The sequence below is a fragment of the Fukomys damarensis genome, unplaced genomic scaffold (genome assembly GCF_012274545.1).
Source record: "Fukomys damarensis isolate Sample0158 unplaced genomic scaffold, DMR_v1.0_HiC HiC_scaffold_11, whole genome shotgun sequence".
In the NCBI taxonomy this organism is placed as follows: Eukaryota; Metazoa; Chordata; class Mammalia; order Rodentia; family Bathyergidae; genus Fukomys; species Fukomys damarensis.
Genome location: NW_022900923.1, coordinates 45292526 through 45317593, shown reverse-complemented (window position 1 = coordinate 45317593; position 25068 = coordinate 45292526). Strand labels below are relative to the sequence as shown.

Here is a 25068-nt window from a genome sequence, read left to right as displayed (position 1 = left end):
ATATATATATATATATATAAAATTTCATTTCAGCCGGTAAATTTAAGGGCACTAAATTTTACACAATATTTATTACAGTGTTTCTTTATCCTTTTTATATCTATAGGATCTTTGGTGATGTCCTCTTTTTCATTCTTAATATTGGTAATTTGTGTGTTTTTTCTTGGTACATCTGATGGCTGTAGGTTTATCTACTTTATCCTCAAGAACTGGTTTCTTTGATGCCTTTTTCTCTTTTCAGTTTCATGGATGTCAGCTCTATTTTTATGATTTCTTTCCATTTGCTTGCTTTGAGTTTAATTTGTTGCAAGTTTCTTAAGGTGCAGGTTTAAAGCATTAACTTATGAATGTTTTTCTAACATAATTATTTCATGCTCTAAATTTCCTCCTAAGTAATGCTTTCACTGTACTTTCCCCTAACTTTGATATTTTGATATGTGTTTTTATTTTTACTCTACTGAAAACACTTTTGAATTTCCTGCCTGACTTCTTTTAGCTATGGGTTATTTACAAGGGTCTTGCATAATTTTCAATTATCTGGGGATCTCCTTGCTGTCTTTGTCATTGATTTGTACTTTCATTCCACTGTGATCAGATAAAATGCTGATTTGAATTTTTAAATATTTGTTTAAAATGGCCTTATTGCTGAGACCATTTTCTGCGGTGCAGATATCACTTGAGTACTTGAAAGGACTACTCTGCTGCTGTTCCGGGTGCCTCTGATCCAAGGAGCAAACTCCTCTCAGTGTCACCATGCTTTCGGTGACAATACCTTCATCATTTAAAAACATTTTTGTTGTTCAGTTTATCACTCAATATCCAGTAAGAGGGTTACTCTCTTATAATCGGCTTTATCCTTACCTGTAGGTACAACTTATATGTTTTTGTGGCACAAGACACACCACTTTCTTATTTTTAAATGACTGTTTTTGTTGCTTTTCAAACAAAAGCATCCTAACTGGTGCATAAACTCAGCAGTTCACAATGTACTGAACAGAATGCGGAGAACATGTTGGAGTGAGGGACAGGGAACTCTGAAACTAGACTTACTTTTTGATTTGACTTGACCTATAGTAAATTAAATGAGAAACTACTTTTCCACAAGGCAGAAACACATATGCCTTTTTTTTTTTCCTTACTTGTAGGCAAAAATTATTACAAAATATTTCCACCACAATTAGAAATGGAGAAACGAACGGAGAGATGGGTCACCTTTACACTCAGGAGCCGCGCTGCTCCATGTTTCGTAGCCAGCACAGTAAAGCACTTCGCTGCCAACCAGGGAAAGCTGGTCCGGCCCCGGGACGGGGTTACAGCTGTAAGTCACGGCTTCCAAATACTCAAACACGTCGATGTCATTAAAGGTGTAATTTCCATTTTTTATCTTTGGAGGTGGCCCACACAAAATCTCTTTTAAAAAGAGAGGAAGGTGGAAGCAAAGACAAAATTGACACAATATTAGTAAAGCTTTTTGAATTGCCCGTAATAAACTCATCAGTGTAAGAGTTCTCTAAGCTAGCTGTGTAAATTCAGTATCCACCTAGCAGGTTTTCTAAGAAGAAATGTATTACCCCCAATTCAAACTTTTAATACAGAAATGAACTTCCAGATCAAGTTTTCTGGTATGGTACAGAATACCTATATTCATCTGTAAGGCCAGCCCAGGGTTTCTCCTATAAGAAATGCTGGCAATTTAATAAGAAAATATACCTGTGCTTAATAATAAAACTGAGCACTACTTGAGAACTATTTTATAACTTGTAAATACATCTGTTCTTTAAATCGGGATTCACAATAACAGCAGCACTCTTTTCTCAACCTCAGGATGACGGTACAGTGATTTCTGTGGGGGCCATGAACCTTGGTTACACAGTTACCCAACCCCAGACGTCTTCCTTCAAGCTAAATGGCAAAAATGAGATGTCACTATTTTATTATTCTGTTTTTGAAATATTCCATAAAAATGTTCCATATGTTAACATATATTGAGTATTTTTGTCCTTGAAATGAGTTAATAAATAATCCTGTGTAAAACCTCTCCAGTTTAATTCCAATATGATCTATATTAGGAGCCATGCCCCACATAAAGAAAAGCTCTTTGGGGTACTTGTTAATCTAAATGCATTAAGGGATCCCCTGGCCCCAGTCTAAACCTTAAAAAGAGAATTTACTTACTTTTACATTTTGGGACACTACTACTCCAACGCACCTTATCGTCTTTAAGCTCACAATTCAATCTTTCACTACCAACTAAGTAAAACCTAAATGAGAAAAGAAAAAGTTACTGTTTCCTTTAGTGGTTAACAAGATGTACTTAACAGTGAGGGAAATGTCTCTCTGCTTTTTGGTAGTTTGTGATGGATTTCTTAAACAGTATACAGTGAAACTGCCAAATAAACTTGCGTTCAATCAGAGGAAGAGTTTCTCGGTCGAGCACACCGCTGGAGAGGAGCGATGTCTTGATGCCTTAGTCTCCTGGAGACCGCCTGTTCGTCCTGCAGTTGCGTCTGGAATCCTTTGCTCACGCTCTGCTCAGGGCCCAGGACAGGAGCTGGAGCTCGGCCGCCTGGGTTCAGGTCTCCGCTCTGCGACTGAGGCTGCCAGGGCTGCACAAACCACTCCCAGTTTCTCTTGCCCGGTTTGCTCTTCAAAAGAGCACAGGAATCGCGCCTCACAGGGCCCCTGGGAGAACGAGTCTGTGGCCAGGGGAGGAGTGCTGGCTCTTGTTTCTGTCGTTTAGATCGAAGATCTTTACCCAGGCATGCTACTCGATGACAGAAATTCACAGGAGTCTCTCCTCCAGACCCTCACAGTCATCATCGTGAATCATCCTACTTCGCTGTCTCCTTTACTATTTCACTCTGACAGTGCTGCATATATTGTCTTTCTCAGAAAGGTTACAGCTCCCCTGGGAAAGTTCTATAACCTTTGGTTCCCTCAAAGAGTCTAGCAAGCTCTCTCTGTGTAACCTAAGATGGGATTTTGCAACATTTTTACTTAATCAAGTTAAAAAAACAAGCCAGCCAGTGAACCTGCATGTGGAGAGTCACAGCTGATTCGCGCCCAGGACTCAGTCTTATTTTAAATATAGTGTGCTACAAAGGAGCACACTTCTCATGCATGCCTAGCATCCCCACTGCATACTATTAAAAGAACTCCACTCCTCAGAGCAAAGGCTCGTATTCAGTCGCCAGGTCCTCTTTTTGAGATACTTTAGTTCTTTGTCTCAATTCTCAGAAATAAGCTTTTCCAGCTGAAAGATCTTTATTAACCAGATCAACCAGTCAGGTATAGTCTGATTAAGGCCGGTCCCCTGGAGAAGAGCATCTTCGGTTGGTAGTTTACCTCCCATTTCCTGCTGTGAAGGACAAAGTCACCACACTTCACTGCACTCCCAATGCTTCCAATAGGCTTATCATTCCATGTAAGTATTGTACAGCTTTGCTTCCTGTCAACTTCCTTCTCTTCATTAGACATCTTATGTGCATTAAGCACCTAAGGGCTGTATGGATAGGAGTAAAACTTGTCACAAAGAAAGCAAAATTAAGGGAAATGGGGTTGGGGATTTAGCTCAGTGGCACCACTGCCTGCCTTACATGTGCAAAGTCCTGAGTTCAATCCCCAGCACCAAAAAAAAAAGAAAAAAAAAAATGAAAGGAAATGTACTCAGATGCCTAAGAAGGCAAGAAAAAGGAACGGAATCAGCAATGTTTACCTTGTTTCTTCTAAGAAGCGACTTACCCATCGACACAAGTAAAGAGCACTTGATCACCCCATGCAAAAGTTTCATTTATGTAGTCTATCCTGCCGTTTGGAGGAGGATTGAGATAATAACATTTCATTTCTAAAAGAAAAGAATTGTGAAATTTTAAAATCCAGCTTCCAAACCCAAAGTCCTGCATTGCTGTTTTGAATTCATAGAATATTATTTTCTTTATTTAACTACTATGTTATAAGGGCAAAGTAAGATTCACCATTACTAGGGAACCAACTGCCAAGAGAAATATTCCTTAGGAATTTCTCAAAGATTGAAAAAACACTTAATCAAAAGCCTTGTGTCATGTGAGAAAATTGTCATTGCAAAAGTGATGTACACACTCTAAAATGTGTGAAAATCTCCAGCGCAAGCAGAAGAACCCTAAGTCATGTCTACTTACTGACACACCCATCGTCGGTAATGGGCACCCACGTGTGATTCTTCTCACAAGTAGCAACCATGAGATAAAAAGGCAGGCGATTGTATCCTTTCTTACACTTGTACTCCACTTTTTCCCCAATGTGATAATAGGGCTTAGGATTTATAGGATCCATGGCTTCAAACGGTGGCGGCAGCACACAGGCCTCTGGGGGAAAGCAGCAAGAGCAGGAGGGTGAGGTATTAATACCACCTTCGCCAGCCAGAGACTGGTGGGCATTCGCTCAGGCAGAAAGAACAGCAAGCTCGTTGGTAAGCTCTAAACAGCTGTTCTGTGCTTTTACTCTAGTGCAGGCAGTAGGTGCAAGGACACCCCTTGATTTTTCAAAATAACATCACAGTGGCTTTGGGCTAATTTCAGAATAAACTGAATCTCCATTTGACAGTAAACCAAAGGGTGCCATCCACAGTTTTGGCCTTAAAAACAGACCTAAGTATGCGTCTTCCTCCACTTAAAAAAAAAAAATCCTTTCAAAATTAACACCTCCTCTAATAAGACTTCTCTGGCTCGTAGCACTCTGCCCAGACTGCTGTCCCATAGTTTGAAACACAGATTGGCGAGCTGGCCACTCTGAGCACTGTCGTCCTTTAGAAGGCAAATTCGGGGGTCAGGGCCTATGTCTTCCTTTTCTGCTATACCTTGCACCTCGTGGATACCCGAGAAATGCTGTGGTGAGGGGATAATCAAATAAGCATTGTAGCTTCCATAGATCAAAATAAATACAGGCTGAAGTACTTTATCGTCTGCACTTTCGTCCCACTCAGTCCATATAAATGAACACGAGAGGTCATTCAAACATAAACGTTTTCTCTGTTGGATGTTCATGCACGAACTCAATTTTATTTGTGCATGGATTTAAAAAAAAACTTTTAATTCACTCTTTGCTTTCTGAACATAAAGCACAATTTAATCTTGCCTCATCCTCACTTCATCGTGCGTTTCCTTAGAAAGCTCCCTGCAGTAGCTGTGGGGCTGGTTATGTAACGCATCCCTACAGCAGAGCCACTACACTGCTGCCCTTTCAGGTTTTGTGTGCCTTCGTGTAGGGTTGTTACAGTTTGTTTTCCCGTTAGAGGTGTCACTTTCACCTCAGCAGTTCATCTGCTTTTTAGTTATCTGTGCCCTCATAACCCTAACTAACCTGTTAGGACAATTATGTAAAATACGGTAACATTAGGCGAAGGCCTAAGCTGCTGAAAGAACCCTAAAGCCTCTACTGGAGGAAAGGAGCTAAGGACAAAGGTCTGTTTCCCTAAACGTGAGAAATGTTCCTTCCTGCCGTGTCACAATGTCATAGTCTAAATTCTGTGAGTATGTCTCTCCATATCGCAGCCAGTGTTTTATTTACAGTCGGTTTTGCAATCCATCTGTTGGCAGTCTTCGGTCAGTGGCCTAAAACAAAAATAAAAAGCCACAGTAATTTAAACCATTGTTTTACAAAAGAGCTAATATACAGTTGTGTTTCTTTTCGAGCCAGGCTCTCACTATGTAGCCCAGACCAGCCTTGAACTTGCTACGTAGCCCAGGTCAGCTTCAAGCTTGATGTCCTCCTGCCTCTGTGTCTGGAGTGCTGGGATTAGCATGTTTTCATTTTATAATAAGAAAAAGGGAGGGACTCAAAACATCCTGTAATTCCGTTCTGGATGCATAACGTCATTCCAGGGTTTCCTGGAGCCACCAAAGCAGAAGCCAGTGTTCAGAACACCGAATTTCCTTCCTGTTCAGATCTGCACACGACACACCCCAGAGTTGGTATCTTAACTTTTAGGTATTTCACGAGATGCCAGATTTGAAGCTGTGATGCTATCGCAGTCGCCATGGTTATGGTGCGACCGGCTGATCCAGGAGAGCTCAGTCGCCCTGTCCACTGGATGCCCTGCATCAAGCCCCTGCTCTACACTTAGACCCTGCTTGCAAAAATCACGACTCTAACATGATATGCCACACTCAGGTAGGTACCTGGGGGGTTTGGAGCGTACGCTTGTGGCACGTTATTTATTAGTTTGCTTATTAGCTGTATTTGTTCAGGGGGATCAGTACGTGTACATTTCGTATCTTGGTCATTTCCACCCTCACCCCGATCTCCACTCCATCTCTACCCTTCTGTTTCTGACCATCTCTCCTTCATTTTATTCTTTAATTCATTTGTACTTTAGGTTTCTCATACAAGGGACATCAAATGCCATATAACTTGTGTCACAACCTGCTTCCTCAAAATGCAGACTCTGACGTCTATACCTGGTGACACACTTCCCTATTTTCTTTCCCTCATTTTCTGGGACCACATCACCAAAAATCACATCCACCGCCATCAAAATCATCAAACGGCTCCTCCTTGTTAAGCTACTAATGGTCTCTTCCTGGGGAGTTTGTCACCTCCCCCATGACATCTGGAGCTACTCATTCCATCTTTCTCCCCTTCACTCTGTCCTTGGCTTCCCAGAAAGGACGGCCTTGGCTTCCTGTCCTCAGGGGTTCACCTCCTCTCCTGCCGGTGGGGAATTACGGCTCTGAGTGAGGACCTGGTGTTCTTCGTTCTGCAAGTTCCTCTCGTGTGTCTTCACTGCCCCGGGGACCTCTGCCTTCCAAGGTCCTCTGCCCTGGGGAGGTGCCGGGTTCCCCACACAGCTCAACTTGGGACGGGGCCCCTGCCTCAGGCGACCTGGAAAAGCTCGGCCACGCACACACCCAGGGACCAAGTCCCGTCTCCCTGGCCGAGAGGCCTGCTCAGCCTTCCTAGCTTACCCCTTTACCAAACCCCTCTCGCTCTCATCTGAACTGCTACCAGCGTTTCTGAGGAGGTCCCCTCTTGTGCCTTTTCACCTTTCACTGGCTTCGCTGGATCTCTGAGCACATTTTCACACTCTGACCAGAGGACCCTTTGTGTCCTGCCGTGATTCAGGTCGTGCCCAGACACTCACTCTTCAGTAGCTCCGTGTGGAGAGCAAACACTTAGTGCAAAATTTATTATATAATTTCCATCCTTTTCCAATGACACCTGTCACTGAAGCTGTCACTGAGCCTGACGCCGTGACAGAGGCCTTGACTGAACAAGACTAAGTGGGGAGAGCCCATGCAGGGTGTGCAAAATGGGTGTGTGTGTGTGTGTGTAGGACTTGCCCCCGATATGATAAGCACCTGTAGGACCCTCGTGTGTGAAGTAATGTAATGTAATAGATAGATAAGCCCAGATCAGTGCCACACAGACATAAGAACAGTACAAAAGAGAGAGCACAGAAGATCAGCTGGTCACACTCGGTGACCAGGAGACTTGGTGGCCACTGGCCGCATAGGTGATCTTGTACGAGGTCACAGCCAAGACTCTGACCCAGGACATCGGGAGGCACCAGCCCAGAGTGCACCCCTGGGGGCGAGGACACTGGTCACAGCTGACACTGACGTGCGAAGCACCTTACAGAAGAAAGTCGCGCTCCTTGGATCTGTGCAGGTATAGGGAGTGGCAACTGACGGGCGGTAGTTAGGAGAAGTGTGCTGTGTGATTAAAGGCATTCAGAAAGGCATTTGGCGTCTGCCCATCATTACTACCTGTGCTCCCTGCTCCCGACACGCCCCAGCGCCACGCCCAGGCCCTGAAGGTGACCACAGGCCTTTGAAATCCCCTGCTCCCGGACCCTGCCCACACTGGCCCCTTCTCCCGGGTCATGCCGGGTACTCGCAGTGCGGGTGTTCGGCACTCCCAGCCTTCGGGCATCCTTTCATTTCACTTTGGGCCAGACCAGGGCCACTCCTCCCACCCCACGTCCTCCGGCCTCCTCTCCGTAGTGCTGTTCCTGCAAGCTTCTTGCCATCGCTCACTTTAGAACCTTGGGTCACGTGTCCTCGTGCAGCCCTGGTGCGCTCCGTTCATAGCACATTTTACAGTGTATTTGTTTGTTGTTCAGACCCACACGGGGTGGGGCTGTGGCCCCGAGGACAGTGTCATCACGCATTTCCAGGACCTAGAGGCACAGGTGACTGGGTTCTGTCACCGCTCTAACCTCTCACAGATCATGACTCCAACTCTGCACTGCTCAGCCAGCTTCTGTCTGAGACACCAGCAAATCAGAATTTTTCTCTTGGTTATACCGATGCCAGCCTTTGAACAATTCTTAGTCGGTTTGTGACAACCACTTCTCCTTTGTCAGAATTTTTCCTTCTTTCATGCCGAAATAGTTACACTTTTTAGTTCACTGTGAACCACACTGCCATTGTTCAAAATGCAATTTTAATACCCTCAGAGGTGAATTCCAAATATACACACAGCCGGCACTCCCTGTGCCAGAGCTGTCTTTTTGCGAATGTCGTCTCCTTCGTCATCCTCTGGGATAGATGTTTTCTTTCCCTCTGTCACCAGGTGAGGTGACTTGCTTGAGAAGACATCCTGAGCACACGTAGAACCAAGGGTCCAGCCAGGCCGCCTGGCTCCCGGGCGGCACAGCGCACCACAGCCAACGCTGTTCCCAGGACGGTGTGGTGCAGCCCCCAGCCGGGGCTGCCTTGCTCCTCCTTACCTACAGCTTAGGGTCGGGAAAGAGGCTACTGCTGTGCCTGGAGAAATTAAAGCAACCTCAGCTTAGATGCACGTCTAAGTCCCACAGAAGGGCTTGGCGTGCTGGGTGGACAAGCACCAACACCACAGCGCGATTTCCGGTGGCATTTCGGAAGGCGATTGCTTGTCCCTAACCAGCCTCTTTCCTCTCGAAGACCCTGCGGTCGAGCACTCTCCACTTTCCTTGCCTCCTCTGCTGCATGGCGTGACAGCTTGTGGCCCGGCAGTGCCTCATCTGGGTGCCTTTTTCTCATCCTTGCTCTGAGCACCCCTCCTCCCTGAGTGGCCGCCAGCCCTGCTCAGCCCTTGTTCCAGGCTTCAGCCACCCCTCATCTGGCCTCGGAAACATGCTCTGCCTTCCCTGGGGCTTTCCCAGCGCACAATTCTCAGGTCACTGCCAGCACTTCCGTGTTTTACAGCCCACACGGAAGGCTCTGTGCACCCCTGTGACCACCGTCCTCCTACAGCGCCCTTAGAATAGCCGTTCCCCAAACCCGCGGGCACGGAGCAGTGATGGAGCCTATGCCGGCGCGAATCTCGTATTGAACAGAATTTCTGAAAGCTTTATGCACAGGCCAGGGAGAGCCGGCCGTTTCCTGAGTTTCCTGTCTCCAGAAGTTAACCACATGGAAACCCAGAAATGAACCACACGAACTCTGCCCCCTTCACATGCGGAGTGAGGATGCTGATGCCCCACAAAAGCACTTGTGGTCCTGGTTTAAAGAAAGAAGAAAAGGAGCTGAAACTGGCAGACGAGACTATGTGTGACAAGAGACACTGACTACTGTGGACTTCGTCCAAAAGAGCAGCCCCGCTCTGGAGGGATGAGATTGGCTCCACAGTTCGACAAAGGTCCCTCTGTGACCTCGAATCGCTCGGCAGCCCCTGTGGAGAGGGCAGACCTCCCACCCAGCACTGTCTGCCCATAAACCTTCTGAGAGGAGGCTGCTCTGAAAATGCCACACTTATTTTATCCGCCTCTTCTCCCTGCCTAGTGCACTCAGTTCTCTCTCAGCTTTACTTTTTCTAGGTTTCACATCTCTCTTGACTTTATCTTTTATCCCTATTACCTACCCTCTTTGTGCATTTTGTTTCATTTTTATTGAGACAGTCTCGCTATGTAGCACAGGCTGGCCTGGAACTTGTGGAGATCCTCCTGCCTCAGCCTCTGGGGGCTGTGATTATAGGCATGCACCACCACACTGGCGGAGAAGTGAACTGTTTCATAAGCACTGAGAAGCAAGCCTGGAATACCAGGGGTCCTGGGAGTGCACTGGCCTTAACTGACCCTACCTTAGCAACACAAAAAGGCTGCTTGGGCACAGCTCTTTAAAGGACTTTCCTCCTGGAAGTGGGAGGAATTGCCCAGGTCAAAGATGACACTTCTCTGGTATTTAACAAAGGCCTTTGGAGCCAGCCAAAATCTCTGCCTTGGAAAAGGAGAGAGGTAGAGAAGAGAAGCTGGTTTAGGTAGGGACCTATGAGCTGGGGAGTGTGGTCGGAGAAGCTCTCCCCGAGCAGGTGGCACCCCAGATGTGTCTGTGGGATCAAACAGCCCATTATGCAGTGAGTGAAAGGAAAATGTTTCATGGGAGGCCTTGGGAGCAGCCAGGGAGACACTCCGAGAGGGAGAGTCACGGCCTCCCCACAGTTGTCAGATGGGGTCCTCCCCTCACTCCTCTTGCTTTGCAACGAATTCATTAATATCACGATTTAATCCATTTCTGCCAGTAAATCTTAGCAAATATTTAGATTATTTACTACGCGTCAGGCTCTGAGGTTATCCGTGATCAAAATAAAGTGCTCACTTATATTTATGCGTGTGTGCACGTAAACCAATAGTGAAAGAAAGACCGTAAAAGTAGCGATGTCTCTGGTCGCTGAGTACTCCATGCACAGGATGGGGACGCGGAAGGCAAATGCTTTGAGTGGAGCATGCTAAGGAAAGAAACGCACCATTAAAAGATCCTAAGCATAGCGCGGCATAGAAACAGCAAATACAGGGCGTATGAAGTGGTTGGGCTTTTGTAAGATTTATCCCGTAAGGATGGATTCTAAAGCATTTCAAAAATATTCCAGTCACCGAAACATAAACCTTAGTGTATGATCTGTAGGTGAAAACCAGGCTAATACTGTTTATCAGTCCTTTCTAGGATAGTTTCTCAGTAGGTTTGGTTAACAATGATTTTTAGGTTGCTTCGTTCATGGGCTGGGGATTTAGCTCCATGGCACTGCGCCTGCCTCACAAGCCTAAGGTCCTGAGTTTGATCCCTGTTATAAGAAAAAAAAAAAAAAAAAAAAAAAATCTAAGGTTGCTTTTTTCAATTACGTCTTAATGAAAGGTGGGGAAATGTCAAAAACCTTTAGGTAACAGAATCAGACCAGGTCTGTATGGTTGGGAACAGGAAGATAACATCATGGACAGATGGAAAAGAAAAAGATCACGTGTAAGATCACGTGTAAACCAGGGCTACAAGAGACCTACCGAAGACACAACCACCCGTCCAGGCCCGGTCCCTGGCAGAGCCCTCCCCGGCCCAGCCAGGGCCCGCCCCAGTCCTACCTGACCAGGTGGCCAGCAGCGACACCGCGGCCAGCAGGCAGGCACCCAGGAGGAGCCGCCCCGGAGCATCGCGACTCCGAAGAGCCGTGCAGGGCGCGGAAGACGCCAACATCCTTCCGGAGTTGCGCAGAGGAACTGAGCGCCGGCAGCGCACAGGTGTGTCCCCTTTGATCCCGCTTGTCCAGACGCAACAATCCCAAACTCACCAGGTGTAATGGGCCATAGACAGGTGGGCGTGGCCTGGCCGCGGAAGTGTCCGCGGCAGAGCGGGATGGGCCAATCGGAGGGTGGTAGGGCGGGACCCCGACGGGGATAGACCAATTCTAAGGGTGTAGGGCGGGGCCTTGATGCAGCGGGCGGGGCCTCAGCCTGATGGTCCAGGCCCCGAGCTGATAAGAGTGCAGCTGACACGGGTGGCGCCTCTGCAACCCTGCGCTCTGGCCGCGTCCTCTGCAGCGCACCTGGATACCGGGAGCCTCGGCGTCCACAAGCAGCGACGGCACCCTGCCCAGGAAAGGTCCACAGCGACGCTGGCCTTGTCATCATTTCCGGGAGCGCGGGTTAAATACAGCGCAGAGACCTAAAAACAGGCCGAGGCTGCGGCGGCGGCGGGCGGGCTGGCTCCGCTGCTCCCCGCCCTTCCCCGCCTTGGCCTCGTCAGGCGCTGCTTGGGACTGTAGCTTAGCTTTTCTTGCTTGGAGGCTGCTAACTTTTGTATGGCCTTCTCTCACGGCTTGCGTAAGGTCAAAGACTTGGCCACGACACCCCCAGGTAATCTGCTCTTCCTCTTCCTCCCCGAGAGGGCGAGGGCGCAGGGGGAGGTAAATTATTAAGCAACGCCAGGCCTTTAGCATCCCGGGAATGCTAAAAATGGCTCTGCCCTTGAGCCATTAAATGCTGGCCCGCTGGAGAGGAGTATAAGGTACCGCTTGGAACACACAGACAAGGGGCGCTAGTGCTGGTGCTGCAAGAACTGGGGGTGGGACTCCTCTGCGGTGGGTGGTGGAGAACTTTTCTACTGAAGCTGTTTATCAGGCAATGCTGGAAAATTAAGATTGAGCAAGACTGAGTTGCTGAGTTCTGAGTAAACCTGTGCTGGATTAAAAAAACTGGTTAAAAAAGGCAACAGAACTGGCATTGCCAACAAAAATAAAGTTGACATTTTCTTTCTCTCAGATTGGCGAAGAATAAAAACATCAACCAGTGTATGAACACGTTGGGAAGTTCAGCAGTGTTTTAGTTTTTAACATCACTTTTCAGTATGCGAAAAGTGAACGTGATTGTGGGCCCCAGTTCCACTGTGAGTTGATTCCAAAGAAATCAGAGCTGGGAGCAAAAGTTTATAGTTTTGGAAGAAAAAAAAAAAAAACTCTACATGCCAGCCAGGGGTATTAAGGAATTGATGGTAGCTACCTTTATGTGATGGGATTCTATGCGGCCAGCATTGTAAAAGAGTATTAGTTGGAAATGATATGTGTGTAAATGGAAAAGACAGAGTCCAAATCAGAATATGCCTTTATTAAACTAAAAGTATTATACTGATACACATAAAAGGACTGTAGCCCAAAATTCATCATCTTTGTGCCTTTCACATTGGAATCAGACAGTTCACATTTATATTAATTGGTATATAATCATTGTGAATTACGCTGTATCCTCCATTATATGGACCTGTGGTTCTGTCCATAGCTGTATTGCACAGGGCCAGTGTATGAGACAGTGGTGAGAATCTGGATGCTCAGCACAGACACTGCAGATGCATCCTCGGGAATTCCGAGTTGACTTGTACATCTCTGTATCTGAGGTGTCCCGAAGACTTCCTGGTTCACCAAACCATGGGACTTACTTTTGTTATCAGAATACAGCTTTTAAAATCCTTATATGCAAGGGCTGGAGATTTAGCTCAGTGGTTCCAGCACCTGCCTCACAAATGCAAAGACCCAAGTTTGATCCTTGGTGACAAAAAAAAAAAATCCTTATAGGCAAGGCATATAAACACTAAGTGTGGCGGTGGTGTACAAAATGAAGTCGAGTAGAATACAAAAGCCTGATGTCCACGATGACCATCGGAGAGGTGGACACGTGGAGACAGAGGCAGGAAGCTCAGTGTCAGCACTTGTGAAAACAATCTCTTACTCGTTTCTATAACGGTACATATTACACTGCCTGTTTATTTCCAGATGTGGAAGATTTGATTTTTTCCTTGTGAAGTATAGTAAAAAGTTAGGAGAAATATTTTGGCTACTGTTTGGCTTCCTAGTTTCAAGGCGTACCATTTTATTGAAACTTTGTTTCAGCCAATAAAACTTCCATCCTGTGGTTCATCAAGCTAGTTTTTTTTTATTTAGTTTTTTTTTTTTTTTTTTTTTTTTTTTTTTTTTTAAATTTGGTACCAGGGATCAAACTCGGGGCCTTGCATTCATGCGGCAGGCATCGGCACAATTGAGCTAAATCCCCAGCCCCAAGACACTCTTTAATATAAAGAATTTCACAACGGTTTTCTAAAATTTCTATTTGACCCAAGTAGGGCTCTGTTTGCAAGGTTCCGGACCTTGTTCCCTACCTTTCCGGACAGGTTCCCTGAGTCAGGGACAGAGTTCTCCGCAGTGTTTCAGTGCCAAGATCAACAGTATGTGCCCAGCGAACACCTGATAAATACTGTACGGGAGAAGAGTCCTGCCGTTGGTGTCAGGTACACTTAACACAGTCTGGTTCTCAGCAGGAACCGACCAATGGTGTGCAAGTTCTGAGATTTTTCAGAATCTTCTAGAAAAACCCGTCAGGCACTACAGGCTTATTTGTGAAGTGGAGCTACTGTGTGTGCCTCAGCCTTGGCCTTGATTATTTTCACAACTAAGTTCAAAGGCAGAGCTGACTGAGCTTCTGAGATAATGGAAGAGTCAAGAGTCAGCTTCGAATGAAGTTGCTGAGTAAAAGCAGGGATTCCTCAGACTACCCCTGAAGACTGTGTCAACCTGTCAAAGGACAGAGGATGCCTGTGTATGTTTGTGGGCCAGGAGTACACTGACATTTAGACTTCAGACTTCCTTTAAGTCCTTTTAGAGGGGTGTGGGGGGAATGGCATTAAGTAGCCAGCCTCTTTGACATTTGATGTTAAGCAAGTCTTGGCCACCTCAGTTGGCATATTTACTTTGGATTTTCAGAAGTTGGGGTAGCAGCACCAATGGCCTGTTGGGACTTCCTGAGCACTTGCCATCCAACTGACCTTTAGTTCATTGTTAACTGTATCTGATTTCCTTCCCACTTACCAGCAAGAATGTGGGTGTGGTGCTCCACACCCAACCCAGGGACTCTGAAAGTAACAGAGTGGGAAACTGGCATTTCTCAGATGGAACACGCATTCCTTTTGTTCATGTTGCCTTTGAAGGCTTGAAAATATAAAATATTACAAATAAATTTGGAAAGATAAAATCTTTTTTTCTTTTAAAAGAGCAAATTTTATTTAAAGGTCGTAGACATTTCTTTTTGGTGGTACTGGGGATTTGGCCCAGTGCCTTTGCCCTGAACTACAACTCCAGCCCTTTTTTATTTTTTATTTTGAAACAAGGTCTCAATAAGTTGCTCAGTTGCCCAGGCTGGGGTCCAACTTGCAATCTTCCTGCCTCAGCCTCCCAGAATGCTGGAATTATAGGCATTTGCCACCCCCAGGCTGAGTCATAGACTTTAACTAGCATTAACTTAACATTTTTTATACAAAAATCAAATAAAAAACAAAGTTAAAATATTAGCACTAGAAATAGCTTCAGCAAACAATTGGTCCAGCCCATTTTTCTGATGAAAACTTTAAGGTCAGAAGTTAATAGAATTACTTAATAATACAAGTTAAATTGGAGATGTAGCATTTTATTCCTATAGTATGTATGGTATTTCCCATGATAAGCATTGTTTCTAGCCCTGTCTGCCCCACCCTTCCCAGTACTGAACCCAGGGCTTCACTCTGTATTCAGCTGTCTTTATTTGTTATTTTTAATTTTATTTTGAGACAGGGTCTTGTCCAACTGCCTATGCTGGCCTTCAACTTGCAAGCTTCCTGCTTCAGCCTCCAAGTAGCTAGGATTAGAGACAGGTATCAACATACTTAGCCTCTAGTTCTCCTTTAAAAATTATTTTTTCAAACTCCCAAGAAATAATAAAAGATTTGCTAAGATCTGGCTGAGGAAAAAAATCCCATCACTGAGCATCTCTTCATGTACTCACAGGCTAGGTCCCTTCTTTCCTGGTGACCTGGCTGCCTGTGGCTGTTCACTGGAGGCAGGAGAGAAGGGTGGGTCTTTGAATTTTTGAGAACTCTCGAAATAAGGCAATTCCTGTTTGTGACACAAATTGCACTTCTTTTCTTTGGTCAGTGGGCTTTTCTTGCTGTTTATTCTATCTTCTATAATTTTAAATTGAAATTCAAGTTGATGACTAGAGAATTCTGCCTCAGTTACTTTTCTTTTTACTGAGACAAAATATCCAACACCCAAGGTTAAATTAGGAAAGTTTTATTTAGTTCATAGTTTGTAGAGGTTTGAGTCCATAATTGTCTGGTTCTAAGGCAGGGAGGCCTGGCAGACAGGCATCGCAGAGGAGAAACAGTTCATGGTGGGCAGAAGGAGACAAAGCAAGCAAGGGGACCAATAAGCAACCTCAGCGGCTTCCTGCTGCTCCTTTTATACTCTATCGAGGCTGCTGGGATTAGGATGGTGCCAAACAATCAGTGGACAGATTTAGTAATCACCCATCCTTAATCCCAGCCTTGCACCATGAAAAAACACACACTCTAGAACCAGCCACCTCTAAAAAGCCCCGCCTGTGACCACATGAGGCTTTCTGGAGATGTCTAGACACAGTCGTAACACACCCTTATATCAGTGTCAAGAGACATATGAAAGAACACATTAAAGCAGCTACTAAAACATGAACTTACACAGCAATTAGTGATAATTCTATGAAGCTGTTATGTGCGTCTGTTCTGATATTTCCTAGAGATTATTAGCATGGTTCTTAAAATAACCAATTTTTGTTTTATAAAGATATGGAATGGCTTATTTTTAAAGTAAACTATAAGAATTTGAAAAAAATTTTTAAAAATTGACACAAAAATTATACTTGTTTATGAGAAACCGTATGATGTTTTGTTACATGTATACATACACTGTGTAATACTCAAAGGAGGCTAAATGTATCTCAAGCATTCATCATTCTTTTGTAGTGAAAATACTGATAGTCTTTTCTTCTAGCTCTTTTTTGGATATATAATAGATTATTGTTAGCTATGATTTTCCACTGTGCAATAAGGCACCAGAACTTAGCCCTTTGGGTACTCATTGATAAATTCCTAAAAGTTATGTTTTTTAGTTAATCTAGTGTATTCTCAGTTCATACAAAATAAGCTTCTATAATTAGAATTCTTTTATTTCAACTTTTCACATATTTATACAAAACAAGATACAAAATGCTTTTGAAATAGAACTTAGAAAATACTCAGACCTTTTTTGGATACTTCCCGATTACCCTTGACCACTCTTTTCCATAACTATCTAATGCCTTTTCAGTACACAAAATTCACTCTCATTCCATAGAGAAAGTAAAAAATTTATATATATATTTTTTAACTCCAATTTGTCTAAAGGTGTAGACTCTATAAAATAGAGGAATTATTTAAGAAAGATAGGTGTGTGTACAAAGAGACATATATAAAAAAGATTGGCAGAAAATGAGCTAAAGTAATAACAGTAGTTACCACTGAGTAGTATAAGTGGCTAATTTATTTATTTTTATCTCCCTTCATTTTCAAATTCTACGTAATCAGCCCACTTCACATTCCAAACATTTTAAAGTAAGAAAGAGAAATGACAGACTTGTAAACCAGAACTCCTAGGCAACAGTGTCTTCCTATAAATAAACAAAACTATTTTCTACATTCAAAGTGCAGTCTCGTTCCCTAGCTGGAGGCAAAGAGGTTAGGGAGGGACAGTGACAGACAGAGGGGCTGCTCTGCTGGATACTGGAAAAGCTTTTACATCTTCATCTCCGGGGGACCCGTCTGCATCTCTATGAAGTCGCTTCCAAGACTTCAGGAATCTCGGATCTTACTCTGTTGCGATGAATTGGCGCCTCTCCAAGCAACATGTGATCTGAGGTGTTTTCCAGCAGCTTTCTAGCACTTTGTTAAAGAAGGCCACTGAAATAACAGGGTATCTTTATTTAGATGGCAGCATGGTGAACTACAAGAACATACGTGCTAATGGTCCCACCGCTAACGTGGCGTATAAACTACAAATCCCCAGGGCTGCTCACTGCCCTCTGTTGTGGCTGCTAAGCAGGGCAAGGGAAGAATGGGAAAAACTGAGACATGGAGCAGATACGAATCAGATCAGCGAGTAACCTGACCTTTGCCTTTTCTCTTCTGTCAAAGAAAAGTAGTCCACAGAGTTGTGGAATGAAGTGAAAAGAGCCTCATTCCAGATCACATATGGGTCATGCGTAATGTATAAGACATTCACTTGAAAAAATACAAGAAAAGGGAAAAGTGGAAACGACGTCTTTGTAAACAGGAAAGGGTAGAGGGGGTGAAGGGAGGGCAGGGGAATGGGGAACCAAGATACATCATGTAAAGGTACAAGATCCCAGTGATGAATGTGACTGTACTGTATACCTAAAAAGTACCAATACACTAAACGGAAAAACAAAAACAAAAACAAAAACAAAAACATTCACTTGATTCCCTTCTGAAAAGTGGCGGAAGCAGGGACAGTGAAAGCAGGGGCGGCTGGCAGCCTGGGAAGGTGTCAGCTTCAGAGCACGGCACCCTCTTACTACAGCCGAGAACACCCGAATGCTTCTCTTGCTGCGCAAAAGCCTCTCTTCTAGCCAGGAATGCTACTTCCCACCTGTGAACAGACGCCTGTGAGGCCCTCCGTGGCACCTGACCCAGGTATCAGCGCTACCAGACCTTTGCTTAATCTCTCTGTCTCACAAGACTTCCTGGCATCCCCTGCTACTGCATCTCCTTCAGAAGGTCTCATGTGTGCGTCCTTCGACACCCAGCCAGGTCCTCAGCACCTACACCTCCTTACCTGTACCACCCACTCCCCCGAAACCTGGCCAGGTCTTCAGCTGGGCTCAGACTCCAACTCACTGCCCATTGTCCACCCTATCTTGCTACAATTGGTCTCGATCTTGTTAATAGGCCAGAATTCCAATTTTAAAAAGCAAATGTGAGACAGTTATTGAAGACCTCCACCTTCCCATTAAAAGGCGACCAACAGTAGACAGGCTGAGGCACAACTTGAAAGTTCACAGAGGTCAAGGAAAAACGAAATTGTGATAAATTTAATGCTCAAGTATTTATGGAACACTTCTTAATTCACTCTACACTCGAGAGATTTTAGGAAATTGAAAAAGTCTTTGCCCACCAGAAGTTAATACTTTAGTATGGGAAAGGAAATAAAAGCAGAATCTGTGGTACAGTATATGTGGCTGATGAGGAATGAACGGACCTCCGAATGCACGCAGCAGTGAAAAGGAAAAAAAGACATGAATGTCAAATACGATGGGATGTGTTACATCCAGTTTTAAGGATGGCAGAGATAAAAGACAAGATTCTTTTGCACAATCAATATAATCTCAAAATATAACCCTACAAATGTAAAATGATGTGCAAAGAATCTTAAAATTTTTTACCAGTACTGGGTGGAATCTATTACAGGCCATTTACATTTACGTTTTTGTATATTTCTCATTTTCAATCATGAGCACTGATTGCTCTGATGACAGAACATTTTACTTTCCAAATGGTTCGGGCAGGCAATGCTGCCGTGAGTTCAGAGAGGACATCATGCTGGACGGGGGCCATTCAGGGGTCCCGAGGAGTGAGTCCAGAGCCTGGTTAATGGAACTTAGATAAGGAGGGAGCGGGTAAGTGGTAATCCGGAAGGAATGATCCTACACAAAGTGTATCTTACACACTCATGGAACTTTTAAAAAACCATTTAAATGGCCACTGCTCTCATAGCCTTTTTGTCTGTTTATAACTGGGGCAGCACATCCGGCCTGGACTTCATTTTGAACAACTTTTCCATCCAAGCACCCTCAGGGAAAAGGGAAATGAACACTGCGGAGTAACTGACAGCATTCACCAAAGCACACTACTCTGACTGACTTTATCTCCTGCACGATTAATCATCCGTTCCCTTACATGTGTATTTGTGTCAATAGAGAAATAATGCCATTTTCCCTCCCACCTACTGGGATAGCACAGAGAAAAGGTACAGTTCTAGGACAGCATGCCACTTTCATCTCCTGACTTTTACACCCTCTTGCTGTCCTCGCTGCATAACCCACAGTATACGCAACTATCAGATTTGGTCATTTAAGCTTCCAAGACTAACATATAAATTCTGATTTTTTAAGAAAGCAATCCATACTTCACTTACTCTCACTAACAGTCAGGAAAAATAGGCTGTAAGAGAAGCAGCGTGCCTAGGAAGCCAGACAGTAACGCAGGGCACTGAAAATCCATTTCTAGCACAGGAAGCAGAGGGCAAACCTATAGATTTTTGCTTAGAACAGTTTGAGCTGTCTATACCTCTATCCTGGTCAACTACAAATATGCCTTTTTTTTTGTTTTTGTTTTTGTTTTTTTTTGTTACCGGGGATTGAACTCAGGTCCTTGCACTTGCAAGGCAGGCCACTGAACTGCTGAGCTAAATCCCCAGCCCAAAATATGCTTTTTCCGATCTCTCCCTTTCTGAGACCCTTCCACTGCCCTCCACTGAATTTGGGGTTCCTGGTGTGAAATACTAGGCTTACATCAATGTGCGTGAGTGTAAGGAACGGGACAATGGATGTAGCACTTTTGCTTCTGCATTCTACAAAGCAGCCTCCAGAAGCCATGTGCACGGTTGAGAACCCACAGAAAGAGTATGTCAGGACTCTGTTCACAGCCAGAGTAAGCAAGGGCCAAGCGCTCTGCACGACACAGAAAACTGGAGCTATGAATCTGTAAGAGGCCCACGAGTTGAAATGAGGTGCCCTGAAGTACACGGAACGATCTGAGCAAAAGGCAGGAGTGCTGGAGCAAAGAGTGTCTGAGAAGGGGTGGGAAGCCAAGGCAGGAAGTGGCCAGCAATTCCTGAAGATCCCTTATAGCTCAGGGTGTGCAAATTCCCCCCACCCCCGAGGACCAGGAGGTGAATGCTACTGTTCTCGGCTCCACCCGGCTGGAGTGGGACAGAGCCACAGAGAGCAGGGAGACAGGCGGGTGTGACTGTGCCACTAAGCTTCATTTCCGGACACAGGTGGCCTCCTGCTGGCCTTGGCTCATGGACGGTAGTTTTCGGATCCCTGACATTGTTACGGTCTGATTCATGACTCGCGACGTTCAGTTTTCTGTCATGTGCCACTCTGAGTTGTGGTGTTACCTTCTTTTTTACCGGGCACCTTCAGCTCATGGTAAGGCTGCACTGAGGCCGGCTTGTGGGTCAGGGTAACCCCCGTGGAGGACAGACAGGGAGGAGTCACAGGAGGGCGAGAGAGGCAGAGAATTAATTCAGTGAATGTCAGAGCTCAGGGAAAGGGAAAGTGAAGCCTCGGGTGTACACGTTAACAGAGAATGGAGGGCTGGAGGTGAGGCCAGGGAGCCCCTGGTGGGTTTCCTAAGAGACGCATAAGCATAAGCGCGCTCCTCCTCAGAAACTCACTGCACACATCGCAGAACGTAGGTGCTTTGCAAACGCAGTGCCTGGGCCTAGCACTGCCAGGGTCCTCACAGGAATCCCTGGGAATGGAAACACTCCAGACACAGACAAGCGCGCCGACACACGAGTGCACGTCTGGCTCACCACGTAAGTTCCTTCCTCCGCCTAGCGCAGTACCCTGCTCAGATTGTTTCCTTTTTCAGTGTTTGTACTGTTGCATGTTTTGCAGTCAGTAGGTGCTGTTTTCCTACCTGCTGTTTTCCTGACTTGTTAGCTGAGCTTGAGGACGGACACAGTCATTTTCGTGAGGACACAAATGGACATCTGCTCCTTTAGTTTTTTCAACTCTTTCATTGCTAATTGGCAGAGAAGGGGGAAAAATCAGAAAACTGTCTTAGATGTTTCAGTTTGAAAGGAATTCTTAACTTTCAATTTGAGATTTTTAAGATACACTGTACTTTGACTTGAGTTCTTGATATCTTTATAAGATATCTAAAAGAAAAAAGAATACTCAAATCTCATCTTTCAATACTAACTGAAAACTTGAACTGGGAGGTAATTCTCAAACCACCCTGTGTATCGGGACAGAAAGACTAAGTTGTTTATAGACAGGTGTTCACGTTTTAATACATTATGCTATTTCTAAAATAATTTTGCTTGTAAATGGGGCTTACCAGGAGATTTCTGACAAACTTTACAACGCAAATGGCTTTTGGCACTGCAGCCCTTACACAGGGCTTCCTTTTCCTCTGGCAGAGAACGTTCTATTTTGGGTTCTAGTAACACCCACGGATCCCAACAGCAGGGGCTGTCAGTGGGCTCTGCGTTCCCCGCCCCCGCACACCACACCAGGCACCCAGCCAACCTCCGATCAAAAATATTTGAAACAAATTACAACTCTGCTGGGCACGTACAGACTTTTTCTTGTCACTAACCCTTAATCCAGCTGTTTACACTGCCTTGTGGGTATGAAGTGATCTAGAGGTGATTATGGCATTTGTTGCTTGTAAAGAAAACCTAGAGAAGGCCAACAGCCAACCATCTGTGGGTACTGAGGGCTGGTTGTACATAACAATGGCCAGTAAAAGGAGATCTTTCATTATTTTTCATGTCAATAGTAACAATAATGTATAAAAATTCGGAGCCTACACCATGAAACAGGAACAAACTAAATGAACAAAAAAATAAATGCAATTCCAGCTCATTGAGAAATTTCTAATTTCTCCGGCACCAGTGGCCTTGCTAATGCAATACCCTATTCAGATTGCTTCCATTTTCAAAATCTGCAGTATGTGTCTGGTACCTGCTCTTTTTCTCCAGTCCCTCTTAACACAGTAGCTATAAAAATGTTCTTAGTATCACATGTATTTCCCTCCAGTGTAAATACTTCTCTATTTTACTTATCAAGGGCCCTTTTTATACGAATCACCACTGCTCCCTGTGAGGTAATATTCTGGTTGTTGCTGAGGTTTTCTCTTATTTCCCTTTGACGTCCATGAGGAAGCAACAGCAGTTTACATATTCTTGGAGAGAGTATGGTTCTACATACCGTTTCTTGCGCTTTAGAAATATCCAACAGAAAACAATTATGGCAAGAATGAAGAGGATCACACCACAGGAAAGGCCTGGGGGAAAAATAAACCCGGAACAAAACAAAGTGATTAATGCATGACCGGTATCCAGGGGTTTCAAGTCCATTTTAGTACCCAGTCCCACTGGAGACTGCCGCCCGTCTCCCGGCCCAGCGACTGAACCCAGGGGTGCTCCACCCCCGAGCCATGTCCTCAGCCCTTTTTATTCTTTATTTTGACACAGGATCTTCCTAAGTTACCCAGGCTGGCTTCAGATTTGCAGTCCACCTGCCTCGGCCTCCTGGGTAGCTGAGATTCAGGCAGGCCTATTGTTTTTTTAAAGCTTTAACTGGAAGTTCTGCTTTCCCCAGGTACAGCATTCTGCTCACTACCACTAGGTTACAGAGAAAGAGTGAGCAGGGCGGTTCTGGTGGGGACAGCACAGCTGCTGGGCCCATGGGCTGCCATCTTTTCTGCATGCCCGTTCTCCCGGGTGCAAACTCTTACTTCAAAGCCATCTCCTTACAGAAGCAGACCACAGAAGTGAACTCAGCAATCTGCCTTCCGGCTTTCAGATTGTATAAATGGGCAGGATTACTACCGGGAAGGATAACCCCTGGATATTAAGCAAGAGGAAGTTGCCTTTTATAGCCCTATTACAAAAAGAATTTCTGACACTGAAGAATGATTTGTTAAAACACGAAAGGTGCTCTATGTGCATTAAGGTAACAGCTCAGCCATATCCTGGTCTAGACTTGTCTTTACTTTTCATTCAAATTGGATTTATAAGACAAGACAATTCAATCCCTTTTTAGCTTTTGTTAAAATTGTAAGAAAATACTTACTGCTAAAGATGCTAGAATTTCTCAGCAAACCTTTCACACAACTTACCAACAATCATGGGAACATGTGAGTCTAAAAGAAAGACAAAAACCATAAAAACTTCAGTCTTGCACATGATATAACTGAACAAAAGCTTTAGCTAATACAATACATCCTGATTTTTCTTCAGTACTCAGTTAAATATAAAAAGGCTTTTATAAAAATATAAAAATTTTTTCAAATATAAAAAGTCTGTTTTTATTTCTATTTCATTTTATCTTGTGTCCTAAGTGAAGATTTTTTTTCTTTTTAAAATAATACATTCATCATAAAGGTAATATAATTTGAGCAGCAGGTTTATAGGATGGGTAAAAATAAAAACATCACTCATAATCCTAGTATTCAAAAATGTTTTGGTACTTTCCTATACTAGCTTTCCTGTTAACAAGGCTCAATACTGGACACCCACAATTTAAAGGAGGAAAGGTTTAATTTAACTCTGGGTTTCAGGAGGATCAGTCCATGGTCGGCTGGCTCCAAGGCGGAAACCTCATGGTAGAGGGGCCTGGCGGAGCAAAGCTGCTTAGTTCATGGCGGCAGGGAAGCAGGCAAGGGAGCAGGGCCAGAGATGAATGGGTGAGGACCGTATCTAATATGCCCTCTTCTGGTGGATGGACCAGAGTATATCCCATGATTTCTATAGCATATTTAAATTGTCTCCAGTTTTCTTTGTCATGAAATTCAATAAAATGCATAAAATATTTTTATGTTATTTCATTAGATTAGATTCCTGGGGAGCTAACGGACATGAATATTCATATTATTTTCTTCAAATACTGACTGTTTCTCTTAAGAATTTTTGCCCATTTATAATGATTCTTTCAACATGCAACGATACTGGTTTCATCATATTTTGCTTTTTATTGGGAGGTCACCTAAAACCTTATTTATTTATTTATTTAGGTACTGGGGCTTGACCTCAGGACCAGGTGCTTGCACAGGCACTGTTGTGACTGAAGAAGACCCAGAAGGTGGGAGCACAAGGGGACAGATGAGCCAACTTGTCTGGATCTCTGGAGAGAACGTCTGGGTAGAAAAGAGAGAAGCTAAGTTCTCGGAAGGCAGCTGCTGTAATAGTTATGACCCTGGGGGATAGAAATGAGTCAGGTGGATTTCAGGGCATTTCTGTACGTGCCATATCATGTAATCCTCCTTTAACTTCTCAGAGACTCCAGTGGAGACGTCTTGGTTTTTACATCATTTCTGAAGCTGAACAGATCTGGCTTGGATGGGACACTGTATTTATACTGGTCTTGAGACACACATTTAACCTGTATTAAAGGTGCTAACAGAGGCCATGGAAGATCTTGGTTCCTTCAGGCTGAACTCACTGGGCCACCAAAATGGGGATGTGGCAGAAGTTCATTCCTCGATGCCTGTACTTGGAAGCTGCTTCTCTTAATTTGGATTGCTCTAGAACTCCCATGGCTGTCACTCCAAGCCTGGGCCCTTTTGTGATTTAATTCCTGGTGTGCTCTTTAGAAAGGTCTAGGACTGGCATCCTCAGCAGCCTCTCCTAAGACACTTGTTTGTTTTCTGTGGTGTGTGTGTGTGTGTGTGTGTGTGTGTGTGTGTGTGTGTGTGCATATATATATATGTATAT

General features: G+C 44.6%; 2 protein-coding genes across 4 annotated transcripts in view; both read right to left on the bottom strand.

Moving 5' to 3' along the window:
* Nucleotides 1-11548, bottom strand: part of Cd46 (CD46 molecule) — a 30797-nt gene extending 19249 nt beyond the window's left edge. Inside the window, exons 1-5 of one of the 3 annotated variants that reach the window (XM_033762234.1) lie at nucleotides 11309-11548; nucleotides 4158-4343; nucleotides 3742-3844; nucleotides 2176-2261; nucleotides 1213-1410 (exon numbers count right to left, since the gene is read on the bottom strand). In XM_033762234.1, coding sequence (XP_033618125.1) covers nucleotides 1213-1410; nucleotides 2176-2261; nucleotides 3742-3844; nucleotides 4158-4343; nucleotides 11309-11420 — 685 coding nt within the window. In that variant the 5' untranslated portion in view covers nucleotides 11421-11548. The remainder of the gene's footprint in view (nucleotides 1-1212; nucleotides 1411-2175; nucleotides 2262-3741; nucleotides 3845-4157; nucleotides 4344-11308) is intronic. The other 2 variants (XM_010613154.3, XM_019205864.2) reach the window with 2 other exon arrangements.
* A 4311-nt stretch (nucleotides 11549-15859) lies between these two features.
* Nucleotides 15860-25068, bottom strand: part of LOC104854615 — an 85836-nt gene continuing 76627 nt past the window's right edge. The window contains exons 35-38 of the mRNA XM_019205844.2: nucleotides 23475-23498; nucleotides 22562-22637; nucleotides 21264-21368; nucleotides 15860-17495 (exon numbers count right to left, since the gene is read on the bottom strand). Of these exons, the coding sequence (XP_019061389.1) occupies nucleotides 17483-17495; nucleotides 21264-21368; nucleotides 22562-22637; nucleotides 23475-23498 (218 nt within the window). The 3' untranslated portion in view covers nucleotides 15860-17482. The remainder of the gene's footprint in view (nucleotides 17496-21263; nucleotides 21369-22561; nucleotides 22638-23474; nucleotides 23499-25068) is intronic.